This window comes from Marmota monax, unplaced genomic scaffold (genome assembly GCF_021218885.2).
Source record: "Marmota monax isolate L192 unplaced genomic scaffold, Marmota_monax_Labrador192_F-V1.1 WCK01_AAM20220418_F8-fsc00205, whole genome shotgun sequence".
NCBI classification, from domain to species: Eukaryota; Metazoa; Chordata; class Mammalia; order Rodentia; family Sciuridae; genus Marmota; species Marmota monax.
Genome location: NW_026692417.1, coordinates 940,606 through 961,402, shown reverse-complemented (window position 1 = coordinate 961,402; position 20,797 = coordinate 940,606). Strand labels below are relative to the sequence as shown.

The 20,797-nt window shown below is 37.6% G+C and overlaps 1 protein-coding gene and 1 pseudogene across 1 annotated transcript; one reads left to right on the top strand and one right to left on the bottom strand.

The window, feature by feature from the left end:
• Positions 1 to 2,282: 2,282 nt before the first annotated feature.
• Krt10 (keratin 10) lies at positions 2,283 to 7,891 on the bottom strand. Its single transcript, XM_046442693.2, is given in 9 exon segments — positions 2,283 to 2,652; positions 2,978 to 3,267; positions 3,598 to 3,815; positions 4,091 to 4,213; positions 4,303 to 4,464; positions 4,554 to 4,710; positions 5,044 to 5,127; positions 5,918 to 6,461; positions 6,464 to 7,891. Coding segments are annotated over 9 exon segments (1,731 nt in total). The 5' UTR covers positions 6,513 to 7,891; the 3' UTR covers positions 2,283 to 2,548.
• A 12,328-nt stretch (positions 7,892 to 20,219) lies between these two features.
• Positions 20,220 to 20,797, top strand: LOC124091672 (riboflavin kinase-like; annotated as a pseudogene).

The following is a 20,797-nucleotide window of genomic DNA, read 5'->3' as shown; positions in this document are numbered from 1 at the left end:
AGAAGCTCACTTATCAAATTGACTGTTGTGGTATTGCAGGGGTTGTGTTCCTCAAATCCTTATGTTACTTAATAATGGCCCCAAAGTGCAATACTAGTGATGCTGGAAATTTGGATACACTGAAGAGAAGTTGTAAAGGTGAAAATTTATTATAGGTATGTGTGTATAGAAAAAAAACACAGTATGGAGTTCTGTACTAGCAGGCATTCACTGAAAGTCTTGCAATGTACTTCCCTTGGATAAGTGTGGGGAGGAGGCTATTGTTTTGTTTTTATTGTACAGATTAAAAAAAAAAAAATAAGGTTCAGAAGTAACTTCTCTATGTTAACATAATATGTAAATGTAATGCCAGGATATGAAACCCAGGGATCACTGACTTGAAAATTGGTGTTTATAACCATGAGAAGGCACTTTCCCCAATTTCTACTGTCAAGATGCACTCCAGATGGGGTATACTGGATGTACCTTTATTTAATCTTAATCAAGCTACCTCCCTGATAAAGGCGATACTAACAAAGATATTCTCTATTATCAAGCAAAATATCAAGTCATCATAAATATCAAGGCCAGTGTGCAAAATGTTAAGGTCTTTAGCAGCATTAGAGAATATTTGGGAGAAACAAGCTTTTTACTATGCAGTATAATTTCACATGGGTGACAAGTTGACTCTGCCAGTTTCACTGTGAACTGCTTAGCAGGATTCTACAACAATTTTAGTATCTGTAAAAATATGTACAGGACTTTAAAAAAATAGCTACAAGACAAAGCTATGTGGTAAAAATAGTGTTATGTGCTATTTAATAATTTAAAAAATTTATTTTTCACAAATACCAATGTTCTTGTCAAAATTATTTTTGACAGATTATATTTATTCAACCATTGTACCACAGTATCAGTCAAGAGAGTAATTCTTTATCAGGTACTTACTGTATCTGAGATAATTTAATATAAATGTTTAATGAGGTATTGGAGGATTGAAAAGGTATGAAGATCACTATGTATTGAGGCTTTTCAGGAATGAAGGTTTGGGTTGCCACTCAACTAGATAAAGAATTCTAACCAGCCAAGATCCTGGCTGGAGTAAGGAGGGAAGAATGGACAGAGACAAAGCTTAATACCAAGGACAACTGTCTCATGATAACTTGTCTTGAATCAATGTTATTGGATATGAAAACTTTTATTTCTGCAGGATAAGGACAATGCTCATCTCACATTATGAACAATGCAATCCATCCCAGGGATTTGGTTAACTTTATTAGACAATAGTTTCAAAGATCGTGTTTCTGAACAGCAGCCACTCCAGCACTATTACACACAGTAGGAACTCAGTCCTCACCCAGCAATACCTGTTTCAGGGCTTCACAATGAGGCATGTTGGGTCTTCAATGGGGGACTATCTTCTAATAAGAGAAGCTGGTACAAATGTCCACATATAAAGAGGTAGTGAACTACAGTGGAGAGCTTCTCAGATGTGGTAACACTTGGTATCAAGTTGGTTATGGAGCCTGGACTGTAAAGAAGTCCATTCATATTGAAATATGGCTCTTGTAATTGATTTGAGGGTAGTGTATAATGTAGAGGGAATCCCAAATGTCATGCTAACCAGGGTTCCAATCCTGGGAGAAACTGGAGCTCAACTCAAAGGTATTGAGGAAGGTTGCTGTTTGGTGGGCATGGGTAATCCAGGAGACCACCAGGGAACACAAGTAGTTTTAGGGGGACATATTAACTCTAGCCTCTTTTCTTCCCCTTATAGTATTACCTAGCAGAGTACTAAGTAAAGCCGGCTGGGTTATTATTGGCTAAGGGATGGCACTGGGCTAACCCTGAAAATACCAGGTCTTTAGTACTGATCCCTGGGGAGGATTGTGGAAAGCAGAGACCTAGAGTTGCCCCTTTGATCACACTGGCATCATCTGATAGACACCAAGTAATTTTGCCGGCCTTGATATTTTACTGGGCTGGTTAAGTTTGGAAAGTATCTTTTAAGCAATATAGCAATTGGAATGAAGTAATATAGGAATAAGGGCAGGCAAATGTGAGTAGACAACCAGAAAATGTGGAATTTCCATTTTTATTTTTTTGGGTCTTATTTGAAATATTTTAAACTTCCAGGACTGAAATAGTTTAAAGCCAAGAGAGATGGGAGCTTACTACATAATGCATATCTTTAAGAAAGTATAAGACTGGGGATTTCTGAACCTTTTTATTCAGTGAGATTGATTAATTTGGTCTGAGCATACCCACAAGATTAAGTAAAGAAAAACTCTGACAAATTCAGATAGTTTGCATCAGCAAGAAAGTTTATTGAAATTCATTAGTAAATGAGAACAGAAAGGTTTTCTTTTTTCTTTTTCCATGAAAAAACACTTTCTGGCAAAGTGAAAAGAAGAACTACAGAAATCACAAAACACCTTTTAGACACCTTATTTTCAAGGAGTGAACCTGTTTCCACAGACCAGTAAGACAGAAGTGTTGAACATTTTGCCATGCATCTGTTATATAATGGCCTGTGCGAAGGGAGACTCTTTCGTCTTGATGCTACTTATTAGTAGTGCTTCTTGGTTTCTGATTCAACCATAGATGAAAGAACACTACCATCAGGTGTCACTTCTTCAATAATTGTCTTGATTACTCTGGTTTTGTTAGTATCTGTGAATAATAATAAACAAACTAGAATTTAGGTTAAGCAATTTGTAGGTATCCTTGCTAATAAACATGCAAATATTCAAAAGGAAAAACGATATTGCACTTTTTAAGAAAGGAAAATTCAAATTTTCACATTAAAAATAATCCAATCAATGTTTACCCTGTGGGTGGCATTTAGACCATGCCACTTTTCCTTCAATATTGGTGTCAAAAGTGCGTTTCGTTAAAAAATGCAAATGAAAACCCTAAGATTTTCATTTTTAAAAACAGCCCTAGAGCTTAAGAAGCACTAAAACCATCACGTAGAGTTAAAACTAATTCTGATTACCCCAGAGATTTTCTGCTGACCTTGGTCCCTTAGATGAGACCTCTCCAGCGGACCTGGAAGAGGAGGATTTGAAGCCTCCGCTTCCGCTCTGGCCTCCGCCGGAGCTGCCACCGCCAAAGCTGCCGCCGCCGCCGGCGCCGGAACTGCCGCCGTGACCACCTCCACCGGAGCTGCCGCCACCGAAGCTACCGCCGTGGCCGCCGCCGGAACTGCCCCCGTAGCTGCCGCCGCTGTAGCCACCGCCAGAACTTCCCCCGCCGCATCCGCCGCCATAGGATCCGCCTCTGGAACTAAGAGGGGTGAGGGTCGTAAGCAGTGATCTTCTAACAATGGAAAACGGTGGCTCCCTCTCTGGTGATTGTTATTTTAGTAGATAAGCCAAGGTTTTGAGAGAATACAGTACTGCCAAGCACGTGTTTTAAAACCCACTGTTGAAAACAAACTTAACTACACACAGCCCTGAGATTCATTCACTCCTTTTTCGGTACCCTGCCTCCTCCTTACACCTCCCTTCTTCCCATCCTCTGGCATTTCCTTGGGAGTTTGGATAAGCCTTGCTATTCATAATATTGAATGAAAACAATTGGGATTTTTTTTTTTTTCCCCAGTTTTCCAATTACCTTCCCTCTCCTTCTAGCAGGCTGCGGTAGGTTTGAATTTCATTCTCCAGTCAGATCTTAATATCCAGGAGTTGTTGGTATTCAGCGTTCTGGCACTCGGTTTCAGCTCTAATCTGTTGCAGCTGTTCCTTCAGGGAGGTGATCTGGCCCTGAATCTGTGAGAGCTGCACACAGTAGCGACCTTCCGTTTCTGCCAAGGAGGCTTCCAGGGAATGTTTCTGAAAAGAGGATTTTGTTGTTGCTTAATGACCTCGTTGTTCAATTGGCATACTGAAGCTTATCAAATTATTTAATAAGATACTACTGGAGAAAAAGGGAAATGAATAAAATTAGTGTTTTATGTAATGGCAACATTTCAATCTCAGCACTTCATACTGATACTAATAGTTCTTTTCCTCCATTAGCATAGAGTTCCAGTTTTATTTCTGCTTTCTTATCCTCAGCTCTGTGTTTCTATGATAAAATGGAAGTCATGTCTCAAGACTTAACATACCAGGGCCAGTTGGGACTGTAGTTCAATCTCTAGACCTTGAACCGTGCGTCTCAATTCAGTAATTTCGGATTTGTGGCTGGACATTTGTTCAATGTTATCGATTTCTGCAGTCAGTTCCTTGCTCTGGAATTATAAAAACGGGAAAATATGAGAAACCTCGGACATGACAACAGAACTTACATGGGCTTCACTGTGAAGGGTGGTTGACTTACCTTTTCATTGAACCAGGCTTCAGCATCCTTTCTGTTCTTTTCAGCAAGTTGCTCATATTGGCTTCTCATGTTATTCAGAAGTTCAGTCAGATCAACACCTGGGGCAGCATTCATTTCCACATTCACGTCACCAGTAGATACGTTCTGAAGGTCTCTCATTTCCTGTTTGAGGAACAAAAAAAGATTTAATGACTGCACCATGACCACAATGAACCTTTTGAAAAATTGGGGGAAATATAATTTTGTATCACCTCTTCATGGTTCTTCTTCAGGTACTGCAGCTCTTCAGTCAGGCTCTCGATCTGCATCTCCAGATCAGCCTTGGTGAGGGTCAGCTCGTCCAGCACCCTGTGCAGGCCGTTGATGTCGGCCTCCACGCTTTGTCGCAGGGTTACCTCATTCTCATACCTGCAACAAGCATGATACATATATTGGATACAATTCTTAAGAAGGAGTTGTATGTGGAAAAAGACTTTAAAAAATTTAGAGTTGATTTCATGTCCTTGTAATATTTACCATATACTAACTCACATAGGAAGATTAGCAATTACTTTAAATGCATTTTCTTCCTTTAAAGCTTACCAGGAAGGTAATTCTGAAATTGAAACTTTCTCAGATAATTCCAGTTCTGTCACTTTGAATGAATTCAGGAAAATGTAAATGCTACTATGGCATCTAAAGTCACTATTATAAACAATTGATGTATTTGTATTGATAGTATTGCACATTCAATTAGCTTACTTCATTCTGAAGTCATCAGCTGCCAGCCTGGCATTGTCAATCTGAAGCAGGACGTTGGCGTTGTCCGTTGTTAGGTTGAGGATCAGGAGGAACAGTCATTTAAGAAAAGGTCAGATGCAAATATGGCTTTTATAGTGGCATAGATAAGCTGCATTTTTATGTTGTTCTCTTCCAAAAACTTTTTGTGTGGATTATTTTTAAATATAAAATATTTTAAGCTTACCCACAAACTTAAATTTAAAAACCTATCTTGAAGTTTCTACACTATTCTATTTCTGTGTCATCCCTTTCTGAAAACTAACTATATGTAATCCTATTAATGTATTAGCCTCTTTTATACTTAGTGATTTTTATGTATTTCAACCAACTTTTGACTGGCTCACCCCTGTATTTGTTCCATTTGCTATAAATATTTCTAAATAGATATACTCTGAACTGGTAGGTACAATTCACAGATTCCCTGGAGTTAAGCAATATCCCAATTCCATAAAGGAGACTTCATGGATTTTGCAATGTTGCTATTGAATATGGCTTATTTGTTATCAGTCTTAATAATATTTTTGTTCTTATTCATTTAATATTTTTCAGCTCTTACATTTTTAAATGATCTGGCATATTTAACTGTGGGCTCATTATATGTTCATTAAAATCTAAAATTTCTTGTTAATCTGCATCATGTAAGACAGACAAAACACATGCTGGATGAAGATTGCCATGACCATACCTTCATTCAATTTATCCTTGATGAGACTGGATTTATTTGGAAGCAAGAAAATCACAGTGAACAGCTATATTATACTTAATTTAAGATTCATCTACCCATATTACAGGGATAGAATTAAATTTAAAGTTGGATTTTAAAATGCTCCTTACCTGATTTTTCAGTTCTTCAATGGTTTGGTAGTATTTGCTGTAGTCCCGAGGCTCCCACTGGCTTGAGTTGCCATGCTTTTCATACCACTCCTTGATTTTACCTTCCAGCTCATAGTTTGATTCTTCCAGAGCCCGAACTTTGTCAAGGTAGGAAGCCAGCCGGTCATTCAGATTCTGCATGGTTACTTTTTCATTTCCAGAGAGAAGGCCACCATCTCCTCCAAATCCACCACCAAAGCCTCCTCCATAGCCACCTCCACCAAAGCTGCCCCCACCGAAACTGCCACCTCCAAAGCTGCCTCCTCCATAGCCCCCACTTCCATAGCCCCCACCAAAGCTGCTGCTTCCGAAGCCTCCACCAAAGCTACCTCCACCATAACCTCCTCCTATTCCTCCAAAGCCATCTGAAGAGCCCCCAAAACAGCCTCCACCAGAGCTCCCACGGCTAAAAGAGCCACCACTGAAGCCCCCTGAGCTATATCCTCCACCAAGGGAGCCTTTGCTGCTTGAAATTCTGAGGGATGATCCTCCTCCACCTCCTCCCCTCCACTGCGGGAGGAAGAGTACTGCTTGCTTGAGCTGTATCGAACAGACATGTTGATGCTGTTGAGCTCAGGGAGTGCCTGCTACCAAGGACAGTGGCAAGCCTTTATATACTGAGAGGGTGTGCCTCTCAGATGTTAGGGTTTGCTTACTTGCATGGTTTTCTTTTTGTCAACTTAGCATCTTTGACTTATGATTGCGTAAATTATCTTCAGTAATAACCAATACCAATATGTATGCTTTTGAATATGCCCTAAGAAAAAACAGGAGATTTACTATGTTGAAATTGAAAAATGGGTGGAGTTCAGATGAGCATGTTTCATTATTCTTTTTGTCTTTTGAAGAACATTGGGCAACTATTAAAATCCTTTTTCCTCAGCATTAATTAAGTTTGCACAGAATGTTTGCAAAGTTTTGGGGAAAAAAATTTAGCTACAAAATTATGGTTAAAATAAGATTTAAATAATTTATGCTTTAAACTGTTTTAATTAATTGGAACAACAAGTAGCATGAAGACTACCAGAATCATGCTATAGTAAGAATATCTTGTAAAAACCTTTAACCAACCAAAAAGAAAATAAAAACATATGGAAATAATTTAATTAGCATCCAAGAGTTGCTGCATATAAGAAGTAAAAGCCTAAAAAGCACAATTTAGGAAACTATATGTATGTGTGTTTGTTAGGGAATCTTTTATTTGGAGAGTGAAAATATATTAATATATATTTTTAAATTTTTTTAATTGTACATGGATATAATACCTTTACTTTATTTATTTGTATGTGGTGCTGAGAATCAAACCCAGGGCCTTGCATGTGCTAGGCGAGCACTCTACCACTGAGCCACAACCCCAGCCCATATATTAATATTTTGTCTAAAATATTGGAAGTAAATATTGATTGAGAAATTTAAAATTTAATGATTTCATTGTTTTTAACATTAAAAAATCTGAAATATGTAGGGTAGAAACTGGTCACACCAGAAATGCCAATCAAGTGATTTCAGAGTGGGAAATTTGTATCATGTATCTGCCAACCTGGGGCTGAGTTTCTACTAGGTAGGCAATCAATCAGTCATGCTTATCTAATGCAGCCCTAATAAAATTTCTGCACATGGAGACTTGGGTCAACTTGCTTGGTTGGCAATACTCTCTCTATATAGTCATATATATCAACACTGAGAAGGTACCATATCCTGAGACATTTGGAACCCTCCGTGTCCTTGCCTTACAATAAACTATAACCACGAGTATGATAGCCAAAAAAAATCTGAAATATGACATAATCCTGGGTTATTTTGTTTCTAAATTCCTCATAATTAAATTTTTTTAATGAAGACTAGCATACAGAAATTCTTAGCACAAGAACCAAAAAATCTAATCTCAATACTAATTTCTAGTACCTTACAATAAGTTTTGATTGACCAGAAAAAGAGAATTTAGATATGGTAGTTTACAAGTAAATATTTGCTTGCAAAAATATATATCCATGGTAAAGAGTACTTGCTTAAAAAGTTATGAACTATAGTTGTATGTTTCTTAATAAACAAAACATTTTCTTAGGTGTACTGTTTACAGAATCTGGTATAACAGTTTGTCTAGTGAAGTATTTAATTGAAACTTTATTAATGCATGATATGAAATTTTGTAATGCTTTTTGTGATACTATAATGTAAAATACTCTGGAACAAACTGCTGAGGATAGAGATGGTGGTTATCATCTGTAATTTGTATCTCAGGAAGCTAAAGCTGAGAGAGGTGATGATTTTTTTCCTAAAGGCATGTAATAGATGGTTGAACTGATTATAAGTTTGGTTCCTTGACTTTGACTTTCTTAGTATATCAATGTGTATATGTATTCTCAGTTGTGGTGTATTTGGTCTGATAGAACTGAATGTCTCTAATTCTTACCATGAACTTCTCCCCATGGAAACAAAATAAAACAGGAATAACTTGAGAAGCTTGAAGATATTGAAAGATTAGGGATTTGGCACTCATTATTATATTGAGAATTGCCTTTTTAAATTAAATTTATAGCTGTATCTTCAAGTTTATGATCTAAAGAAATAGTTTCTGCAGGGAAAGGGAATGTGGTTGAGAGCATTAATGAAGAGTTGATTGTTAGAGTGGAGATTACTACCCAACAAATTGCAACTCCTCCAACTTGTTGGTACATGCAACTAGGGCAGCAGTTAAAAGAAAAAAAAAAGAAAGAAAACTTACCATGGGAATTTGATTCTTGATCAAGATAATATACAATAAAGGAAGGCTATGATAAATCAGGATAGGGGATAAAAAAGATTCCAGCAGGTTCAGAGGATGATGAAGCCTTGAGACTAATGAAAGCTATTTGGAAAGAAAAAGTTTAGTTAAAGATAGATTTTGATTATTTCACTGGCAATTACTAAAAATTCTGGCTCTTGCCAGTTTTGCCCTAGTTTAGCATATAATTTTCCCCACCCAGTAGGAAAAAATGAATATTTCAGTTAAAAGTGGCATGAAGGGTTTCTGTTATAATCATATTAAGCCTAAGAATATGTGAAATGAAACCTTTTCATAAAAGTACCTGTGAACAAATACAGGTATGGTGGGCCTTCTAATACTGTAACATTTAGTTTAAAACTACCTTTAATGAACCAGAAATTACTCATTAACTTGTATACTTTAGAAATTTATTTGCCTTTATTTGCACTGTCACTTGTTGAATTCTTTGGCATGAATGAAATTACTGAAGTTCCATGTGATAATTCTACAGCTAAATTGGATGAAAACTTATGATTCTAGTTTTAGCACAATTTGCACTGATTCCCATAATCCACTATAACTGTTACTTTGTAATTCTTAATTTTATTTTTCTCTGTGGTAATCACATTGATAGATGTTTGAAAGAAAAAGTAGTGAGATTCAGCCCCCTGATCTTAAGGTTATCTTATCAGTCATTACAGTCTAATTGAAGAGAAATGAAATATAGTGTCACCTTAAGAGCTGTGTAAATGGTAAAAGACTTCAGGGTTTGGAGGTGTGGAGAGAAGGAGTTATTTTCTGAATATTTGCTGTGTTTAGATGGTTTACATTTCTTAAATCCTCCCCCAGATTCTCTAAGATATCTATTTTTTTTTACCTCATTTTATAGCTGGAAAAAGCTAAGTTTTAGAAAGTTTCAGGAATTTGCCTAGAGTAGCTCAGCTAGTTTATGTTAGAGCCTGGTTTTGAACCAGGTGGTAGAGGTGCAAAGATGGTAGCTTTTATGATGTTGAACTGGCACCCTAAGACTAATGAGAAAGGAGGCATGTTAGAATAGGGCCACCTGACAAAATTTCATGGTGCAGGTGGAATTTAAGCTGAGCGTTGGGAAGGATAAGTGGGGTTTTTCAATGTGTGCAACATAATTGAGAGAACTGTTCTGGGAAGTGGGGACTGTGAATATGCCAAGCTGGTAGAGACTCCAAATGGACCAGTTTGGCTGGAACAGATTGTTCATATTCATTAATGTATTCATTCCTTCAACAGGTTTTATTGAGCACATGCAATTTGACCTGGGTTTACATAGGTGACTAAGATATAGTTCTTGCTCCTTGAGGAGTTCATAGTCAACCTGGAGAGGCAAACAAACATACATATGAATCAGGGATAATAATACAGAGTCATCTAGGCTACATCTGAGGCATGGGTAGGGGGCTGAGGGAATGCAGAATGGCATTCCATCAATCTGGTGAAAGGAGACAGGCAGGGAAAGGAGGTGTACACTTGATGGATTCTATGTCCTCCTTCTCTCCAAAGTAGGAATAATAACTTTTGCTTAGCCTATAGAGTTATACTGGGGATCAAATGAGTTAATTAATATAAAACATTTAAAACAGTGGTTGTCATACATAGAATAAGAGCTTAATAAATGGTTTTGTTCTCATTATTACTTTTACTGTAATCTCTGTTTCTTAGAGTCTGACCACTGTCCAATCCACAGTCAGCCTGCAAAATATGAATGAATGAAAGGATAGAGTTGGAAGTTGGAAAATGGCCAGTGAGGAGGAAAACATGGCTTTGCAGGAGAGTAAGGGCCAGGGGAAGCTGTTGAGTCTGACTGCTATGTAATGAACTACACCATCCGTTTTTCACTGGATGATACTTTAATTTCTGACTTCATTCTTTTTTTCCTGCACCCACCAAGTCACCATTTTTTGTTGCTTTGGCCATATCTGATGTATTTCTTTCTTTCTCTAATATCACTGCAAACCCCTAATCCGGCTTTCACCACTTCTCTCAGGATTACTTCACCAGCTTCTGAAGTATTTTTTTTTTTTGGCTCATCACTATGTCAATTAAGTTCTATCCTGTTCACTGTGGCATGATTAGTAATGTTCTTAAAAAAGTATTGTCATCACTTCACCAGCATTCTCAAGCCTCTGTGGATGGATTAAGTCTTTTCTATAATGTTGCTCGCTCGTCCAACCTCATGCCCCTGCGGTAAGGGTGGTAGAGTGGAAGGAGTGCTGCATTCTCCTCAGGAGGTGATTACTTGGCCTTGAGCAAGACACTCAGCCTTTCTGTGTCTCAGTTTATTGTCCCATAAAATATGGATAATACTAATATTAAGTATTAAAATATATATGATGATAATAAATAATTATAATCTGTGATCCAAGGGAAAATGTTAGCATTTCCTTAAAAAAAACCTTTAATTATAAGCAGACCTTTCTTTTCGCTCTGGACCAAGACATTATGCTTTGTTCCATTTAGGACCTTTGTTGCTCTTGGTGAGGCGTGCCTTTTTTCCCTTTCGCTGGCTTATTCAAATCATTCTACCTGAGCTTCAAACTCAAGCTTAAATGTCATCTCCTTCATGAGATTTCTCACCATTAGTCTAGTTCATGGCCATCTCTTTCTTCCCATTTCCTGTGTTGTACATCTGATTATTTTATAATATGTTATAATACTCTGGCTTCATTATTGTTCCTAATTCAACATGGTACTTAACTTCTTCCATAGAAGGGAGGGTGCCTTATAGTCTTCCTGTACTGCTGGGTACTCAGTGTTTTCTGAATATTTTCATATCACTTTGTGCCTTTTCCCACTTTTTTCTTCACCTTTATTTTGTTCTCTCAACTTTTGTCCTATATATTTTGCTATTGCCAAAAATTTAAACAAAGACTGGTTGGAGACAACTAACTTAATTTTGCTTTGAAAGAAATGATGCTTTTAGAATTGAGGATATTGTGTAAAAATGCTAAGAAATCTAAGATTCTACATAGGAATTTTGAGATATCTTAAAGAATATAAAATATATACCTAGAATAAATGTACTTTATATATGTAATGTTTCATAAAGAAAACATTTTGACTTTCACTTTTTCTTCTTCATTAATGGTTATTTTTTTGGCCATGAAGTTACTGAGATGATCTTGAGGCTAGTAAACCATTAAAATCTGTGGTTCTAATCTAAAATTTGATTTTCATATATTAGGAGAATAGAAAGTTCTGGTTGGGTTTCTGGTTAGCTAGCCTATAAGTATGATGTAATTTAAGGATTAAATATAACATGACTCAACTTTTAAATTTCGTTGACCTGTCATAGGTTTCTGTTTTTGGTTAAGTTCATTCTGTGAAAGACAATTTCTCAATACAAATAACCTGCATTAGGAGAAGTTATTGATATAGAATAGAAAGCAGAAATATAATACTCTTTTTAGTTTTCATATAAGATAGTAAAAACTGAAAGTACTAAACCAACCAACCAATCAAACTCTACGGACCCCAGTGTTAAATATTGAAATTAAACATTGTCAAAAATTCAGTGGCTATTTCTCCTCCCTCATAAATTAAAAAAAATTCCTTTAGGTCCAGTTGTGTTTTTCATCCAAATCAATAATTTCACAGATGGCTGCGTGTGGACCATTGGCACGTTTGGATATAACTTCTTGTTAATTTTTAGCTAGGGAGTTTGGGCCAATCTAAATAGAATGGAGAAAATTTTAGATTAGAAATGGTGCACACTGAGGTTAAAGTTCATAGAGAAAGTAATAATCCCCTACTCTGATGACTTTAAGTGAATATATGTGAGATATATATATATATATATATATATATATATATATATATATATATACATTTAAGGGAAAAGTCTTATGAAGTTAAATTAATGTCTTAATTTTATTGTTTAGAGATTTTAAAAAATGCTTCATAACAAATGAAACTCCTTCTTTGAATCACTTTGGGAGAGGTTGGAATTGCAGAGGAAAAGATTTAAATAATTATTTAAATGTAACATATGGTAAAGGGGAAATTTATCATAATCTTTTTGGCTCCTCAGGGCTGATGGTTGATAATGCCCAAAGACCATTTAATTTTTTTGGATTACACAAATTTGCAGATAACATTGCAAAGTTAGTTCTAAGATTGAGTTTATAGAGCTATTCAGTCTTTTTTATGATCCAGGGCCTGTGCTAAGCATTTACCTGCATTTTTCTCATTAAATCCTGATATCAGCTTTATGAGGTAGCTTTTTAAAACAGTTATTAAAGTAAGTGATTTGCCCCAAATTATTCTATAAAGGGGCTCCACTGGGATTTGAACACAGGTATATCTTCTGAGCCTTTGCTTTAGTACAATGACTCTTTCGAAGTAACCTGAAATTGTATTTTCCAGCATTGTGACTTAGAAAATTATTAAGTACATAAGGGATTTTATTTCCCTTTTCAGAGTGGACAAGCTTTCTTTATTATCATTGTTTTGTGATTAAAAACACTCTAATATAAAAAGAAAAAGAACTAATGAGACTAGATTTCCTGCCCTTGAAGAGGTTAGGCATGTAGGTCTTGCCTGTACCCAGCCTAGACTCTGCCCCAACTTCCTGAGGGTTCCTTTTGCTTGGATTTCTGGAGGTTCCTAACTTTGTCAGGATTGTCCTTAGTCCCAGCATAGTCATTAAAATAAATCACAGCAATTAGCCCCATGCATAACTGCTCTGTTAATCCTTTTATGCAACTGGCTTTTACAGGTGCTGGTAATACCAATTATGGAGATTAATCCCTTTTCATCAGGTTTTTACTCTAAGTCCTAGGGAATACAATGGTGAACTCATGATATATATCTGAATTAATTCAATAGGTTCTATTGCTTTGGAATTCTCCAACTTCCATATTCAAAAGCTATCAAACTTTTTTGTGTCTTTCACAGATATTATCAATATTTCCCATATTGATCATTTTGGTTAAATGTGGAGCTAAGTAGAATTTTCTGGTCTTAAAACGTAGATAAATAAGTGAATATTTATAGCGTTATAAGATGTTAGACTTTTTAAATTAATTAATTGGCTAGTTAATTGAAAATTTTTTCAAGAATGAAGACCCCACAGTCTATATTGGGATGGATTGTTACATTCTATCACATTGATACCACCAAGGTGCTCTAAGCAGAAGAATAGCATGAATAACAAGAACTTTCATTACTAATGTTTATTTAACATTTGTTGTGCCAAAAATTGTGTTAAGGGCTTTATGTACATTTTCTCATGTAACCCACTTTATTCTGTAAACCAGATACTATCCCTTGTATACAGAGGAGGGAATTAACACTTAATAGTGGTTATAGGGTATACACAGAGTAATACAACTAATAAGTTAGTAGCCAAGCCAGAATTCACACCAGATTGTCTGTCTCTAGATCTTACATTCTTTACCATGATCTTTCACTGATGGATATTTAATTAGACTTGGATTTGTGGTTTTAAAGGCCGTCCAGAAATGCAAATAACAATGGTATGGGTGGAATCTGTTATTATAGCAGGTCTGTTTTAGTATAGGCTGACATTTTCTATGTATAAATGAACTAAATGGAATTTTAAGGTAAAAATTTAAAGAATGTTTTTCTTTGTTTAGCTTATTTTTATGTGCCCTTCAATCTTATGGGACTCTCACTGGCCCTGGTTTTAATAAATGTCATGCATGCCTCATGATCAGAGGTCCTTCTAGGTGCAGTATCCGAGCATGCATTGATCCTAGATATCTATGCAGACTTGAAACTGGATAGAGTTGCTTTTGGACAAGATGGTAAAGCTGTTAGTTTGTCACTGGTGTCTCCAACTCTATTTTTTCTTCCTCTTCTCTAGGTTGAAATATGTCTGCATTTCCTGGAGCTATGACTTTTTGTCTTTAACTTCTTTTTTTTCTCTGTCTAGGGAGGATATATGATATTGTTCATCCATACTAATAGAAACATAACCACCGTATGTTGTTTCGAGAACCTTGGTATTTGCATTTTGAGTTTTCCTTTTAATTGTGAAATGAGAGATTGTTCCTTATGTTAGGAATTTCAGTTCTTGGTAAGAAAAAGGAGAGAAATTATTTTGGGCATAAATCTGCTGAAATTACACTTGGCCCACTTAAAAAGCCATCCTTAAACAAAAATGTAATTTAGTTTTTTTATTATTATTTATAATGCATGTGGTGGAGTACACTGAAGAAAAGGTACAAGTATCTCACGTTTACCCTCTTTTTACTCTATAGTCAGATACTTTCTGCTTCACTATCCACAGCTCAGAGTTCTGTTCCTGTAGTCTCCTCAGCATTTTAGGAAGTTGCCTCCTCTTCAGAATTTCCCCCCTCCCTCCCCCTCCTTTCTTTCCTTCCTTCCTTCCCCTCCCTCCCTTCCTTCCTTCCTTCCTTCCTTCCTTCCTTCCTTCCTTCCTTCCTTCCTTCCTTTCTTTCTCCCAGTATCCTGAGAATCCACAGTGCCTGCAAGTGGAAGCTCCATATCCTTTGCCACGAACTCTGCATCCACGGCCCCTCATTCCCACAGCCAGGGAATTTCTGCTTTTTCTGTATCAGTCTGCAATGTCCCAATGGGCCCATCATTTTGCACTTTGGTGCACAGGATGGAGAAGGTGGCAGTTGTACATGGTGTTAAAGAATTCCTCAAAAGATGAGGGGATGAAGGAATGCATGGGAAGACAGAGGTGCTTAGCTTACACTTAGCTCCTCCAAGAGAAGGCACTGATTATTGGAAGTTAGACTCAGGAACATTGTCTTTTTATTGTTGCTGTATGTATTTCTGTAATAGAGAAGAAAAACTGCGAATTAAATTTACATATATTAGGAAAATCTGTCAACAAAAACATTAATATTGCAACTTGAGAAAACGAGAAAAGAGAAACTAGAAATTGTCTGCATACATGTAGTAATAATCTATCAACAAAGTGTATTGAGTGCTGACCTTACAATGCTGTTTGCCCTTCCAGATCCTTTTTTTCACCTTTCTCCATCCTGCTGTCTGCCCCAGAAAGACAACTTTGCCCTCTGGCTTTTATTATGTTTGCCCTGTGGAGACCCCATAAGAAATTTGTAGAAGGGAGAAGAGTAAGTTTGAATCCTTTATTCCACTGGCCTTCTGCATAACTTAGCTGTGTCCTTTCACTGAAAGCCATAGCTCGTCTTAAAATGGCCCCTTTTATAGGACTTTCCCTTTTGAAGTTACCTTCCTTTATCCTTTTGGGCACAAGGGTGATGATAGCTGCCCATGGTGGGATTATTATCATATCCAGACCTTTGTAAATAGTCCTTTTATTAAACTCCTTGACTTCCTGTAAGTTGAGTGTGCCAGATGTTTCCTGCTTGGCCTCTACTAGAAGGGATCATGGAGATCATTTTCTCCAATTCCCTCATTCTAAAGAGGAGTAAACGAAGACCACAAAAGTGGACATGACTTGCCTAGAGCCACATCTTAACGCAGTAGTGTTATTCTTTCTGTTTGATGTGGTCCTTATGGTGGTGTTGGCGGTGTCTGAGGTGTGGAAGAGTTAATAAAATATGTGGATCTTTAACTAAGTATTGTAGTTCCCTTTAACCTAATCGAGGCCAGAAATACACCAACACCCTCAGAAGAGACCGATCCTTCCCAGGAAAGAATATAGAGATTTCTATCATGGGAAGAGATAAAGTGCTTGGGAGAGTATATCACCTTTGCCCTGTATTCACAGTGCTCAGCATGTGCCTCTGTCATTCTGCTAATCTCATATTTATGTTGCATTTATTTACTAGGGGAAGTTTCTCAAATTATACATAACAAAACCCTCCCACCCTGAGATTCAGAATCTGTTCTTATCCCCTGCCAAGCATCACTGCAGGTAAATTGTTACCATTGGGAATATTTTGTGTACTTGAGCTGCTTTGTGGTCAGTAAATATATTAAGAACCATTGATAGGCAATGTGGAGCTTCTGGTTGCTTTTTAGTAGGGCCATGTCTCAGAAAAGCTTTGCTTTAGGAAGATTTAACAGATGGAAGTGTACTAACTGGTTTGGAAGGGACTGGGAGCAAGGAAACTAGTTAGGAGAATGTTGCAGTGTCTAGATATACCATTATAGACATAGAAAAAAAGAAAAATAATGATTATTATTTAATTATTGATAGAATATTAAGGTGCACAAGAACTAAGAAGTAGTGGTCTATTGGTGTTTTGTCCTTAAAGAAAAGGAGGACAATAAAATACCATGTCTCTGAATGCCACTTTCCATTCCCCCAAACCTAGCCAAGTACAATGAGAACAAGTCTGGGCGAGAATATTCAGATAAATATTATCTTGAAGGACACTGGATTTCTCTTATGTATGCTGGGAATTAGGGCAAGTTAATGTTATCTTTAGAGATTTGCTTTCTTGCATGAATGTCAAATTTCTGGTTCTCGTCATATAATGGGACAGAGCAAGCTAACTTATGCTACTTCTCTAACCTAACCTATAAAGCCCTCCTACCTGTGGTAACTCATTTGGATCAGAGCACTGTGGAGAGGGAAGTGCCTGTATAGGTGGCTGCCTCTGGACAAAGCATCATGGGGGAATGGAGGTGCTACTTTCTGATGAAGCATTGGGAGCACCATGTGAAATGCACCTGTCCATCCTGTTGTCACTGGACTTTCTGGTGAAGCACCTGGCCAGCCCGTTGCCATTGGATATCTCCATAAGTATTTCTCAATAAATCTTATTTTTTATGTCTCATCTTCAGTATTTTATTTTTTGGTCTCTCAGCAACCTACTCCACTGCTCAAGCACAACTGGGCTGTGGATGTTACATGACAGAATAAGAAAGTCTGGAGGAACAGTGGTTTAGAAGTACAGATGCTGAATTATATTCTTGGAAGTGCTGGTGGTATGGCCTCCTCAGGGATAGCCTTTTGCTTCAGTTTCTTTAAGGTGAATTGGTGCAGGTTTCACAAGGCAGGAAACACTCCTGGATGCATGTTATATTTTTGTTTGGAAACCTTCTGGGTGTCTTCCTTACAGTCCTTTTCTCAGAGAGCCTGCTCATGGCTGCAGTTAAGGTAGGAGTAGAGAGAATGTCTTAGGTGGGATCAGGTAATAGATAAGATCCTCTATGGCAGCCTGACATTTTAGGACTACAGAAACCAGCTCACCCCTCTCTTCACCTCATCAGATGAAAAGAAAGATAATGGGAGGAGTAGGTGGAAAATTAATGAGGTTACATGAGTTAACAGGAGTTAAGTAACAATGAACGATGAGCTCTTCTCCTGAAGGGCCAACCCATGTGTAGAGGTGGGGCTGCTCCTGCTGAGTGTGAGAGAGGGTGTTTCCCCCATCTCTGGGGAGGAGTAGAGGAATTGGCACCTACCAAAGTTTCCATCATTGAATTTGAATATTTCTTTTACTGTTCTTCCTCCCTGCAGCACCTCTTCCCATCTCCCCTAAGCAGTTCTATGCTCTGAAGTTGCTCTCTGGTACTCTAGAACCACATCCTACATTGTTTGTCCTCCCTTGACAGTCTCCATTTCCCTATTTTCTCCTCCTTCCCTATTGAAAATTTTAGCCTGCTGTGAGAACAGGTAATAAGACTGCCATCTGGTTAGTCTAATTCACTGTAAGGTTTGACTTACTGACAAAGACGGGAAGGACTGGAGAAGTATTCACTGAAGCTATTTACATTAAAAATGCACCTCTTATCTAAGTGGAATTTGGGGCACTGAAAATTTTGTACTATTTTGATGAACACAGCTAACCTATAAGATATGTTGTAGCAAGACAGAAGAAAAGAGGACTCTTTGTTTTCTCCAGTCTTTCCCCATTGTTTCCTAAAGGGAGGGGGCAGTATCTTGGCTCCGATTTTTCCATTTTTGTACAATAGCCATTTACTGAGAACATATTATATGCAACACATTTTATTGGTAAAGTGCTCCATAAATGCAAAGATAAGTAAGATACGGTTCTTACCCTTAATGAAGCCATATCTTATGGGGTGGAGTGTAGGGGACAAGACACATAATTATAAGAGAGGTGGAAGAATTTGATAATGCAGATTTATATAAGGAAAAGACCTTATGAAGTGCCAGCAAGGAGAAACTAGTTTCTAGATGACTCAAGGAGATGCCATTTGAATGGTATCTTAAAGAATGAGTGAGAATTTATTGCATGGGAAAAAACACTAGATAGACCAGCATGTATAAAGGAGGTGAAAACATACATGATATATTTGAAAACTGGGAGAAGTTTGGTTTGGCATAAACCATATGTGAATGGATGCCAAGAGATAAGACTGGAAAATAAGTTGGGGCTACAGTGGGAAGGTCTTTTAGTGCCATTCTAAGGAATTTGGTCCTATACTCATAAAGTGGACCATTGAAGGCTGCTAAATAGGAGATAAAAGTGACCTTAATTTTTAGAAAGTTAACTTTGCTGACATGTACTACTTGGATTTTAGGAGACCTAGAGTCAGGGAGATGAGATAGGAGGATTTGCAAGTGTCTGAGAGTTGGGGAAGAAACAGAATGTCAGAGTGGTGTGGTAAGAAGAGAAAGATAGAAGATAGAAATGGTGGCATTTGACTGTTGGCTGGTTGCAGGTTGATAGTGGGGGAATCTAAGATGACAAAACATTTCTAGTTTTGGTCTTAGAGGAATTCCATTAACTAATAGATGGATGAAAAGGAGAAACAGGTATTATAGAGAAGAATAACTTCAGGATAGGGGAGCCTGGGGATGGGGCATCTACATTCAGGTATAGATATTCCATGGGCAGTGTGGGTCTGGAATCCAGGAGAGAAACTATGGCTGGTTTTGCAAGTTACTAGCAAAGAGAAAGCATGGATTGCACAATGTTTCCCAGGAAGAGTGGGTAGAGATGAGGACCAATGATAAAATCTTGACAAACTGTAGTATTTAATGAGAAGCAAAAGAGCTTGACAGGTAACAAAGATCCATGAGATAGAAGTTTGAAGCGAGCCAAGGGAGAAGAAAATTTTTAGATGGAATGGTCAACAGTGTCAAAAATGTCAAGAGGACCAAAACTACAAAGTTGCTTTTCAATTTGGCTATTTATTCTGAAAAGATCCTATGAGTACTGTTATCCTTTGGGACTATAGTTGAATTCTCTCAAAGGTACTAACTAAAATTACATATATTTTTTCAGTCTTTATAGATTATATAATATGATAATTTATGCACATTAAAGGAAACATGGAAATTGGTGTAATAATTTAGGAGAGAGCTTATCCAAAGATTATCCATGTTGAGGTGGTAGTTGAAGCCTTTAGACCACCTGACTTTTATAAAGGAGAGAGTAGAGGGTTCAGATCGAATGGTGAGGAAGCACTCAAAGAGAGAAAGTACTCAAAAAAGAAAGTGAATAAGGGGAGACACACTTCCTGAGTTGTCATGTAGCTTCTGTTGATCAGCTGTGTGAGGGACCCCCACAGTGCATGGTGTGCCCATGTAGCCCACAGAGCTCCTGCCCTGTCCATCTGCTGGTCCAGGGCTCCAGGCACAGCATCCACAGCTGCTCCATGGGACACATACACTGGGCTGCACCTGGTGTCCCTAGATGATGACCTCATGAGAAACCTGCCAGACTTCTGCTGGGGCCAGGTGGTGAGAGGTTTCAGCTGTGGCTCCAAGCATCTGGGCCTCCCCACAGCTAATTTTCTGGAATAAGTAGTAGATAATCTTCCAGGTGTCTGGAAGATACCTACCAGGGTAGGTGACACAGATATCTGCTGGCATTTATAATGGTTGAAGCAGTGTTGGCAGTGCTGGAAGTGGAGATGTCCATAAGACAGATAGATGGTGGTGGGAATAGAATGATACCCATACTACAAGACCATGAAAAAGTCCATGGAAATAATATCCATACCTTCCAAGGGGCCTTCTATGGGGGAGTCCTCAATGTGGCCATTGTTGGCTACCTCAGACCAGAAAGGAACTTTGATTCTTTAGAGTCACTTATTTCAACAATTCAAGGTGATATTGAAGAAGCTAAGAAGCATTTAGATTTACCAGAATATGTAAAACTCAATGATGACAATTTCTTCCAGGTTCCTAAAAGTAAAATAATGAATGGCCACTGA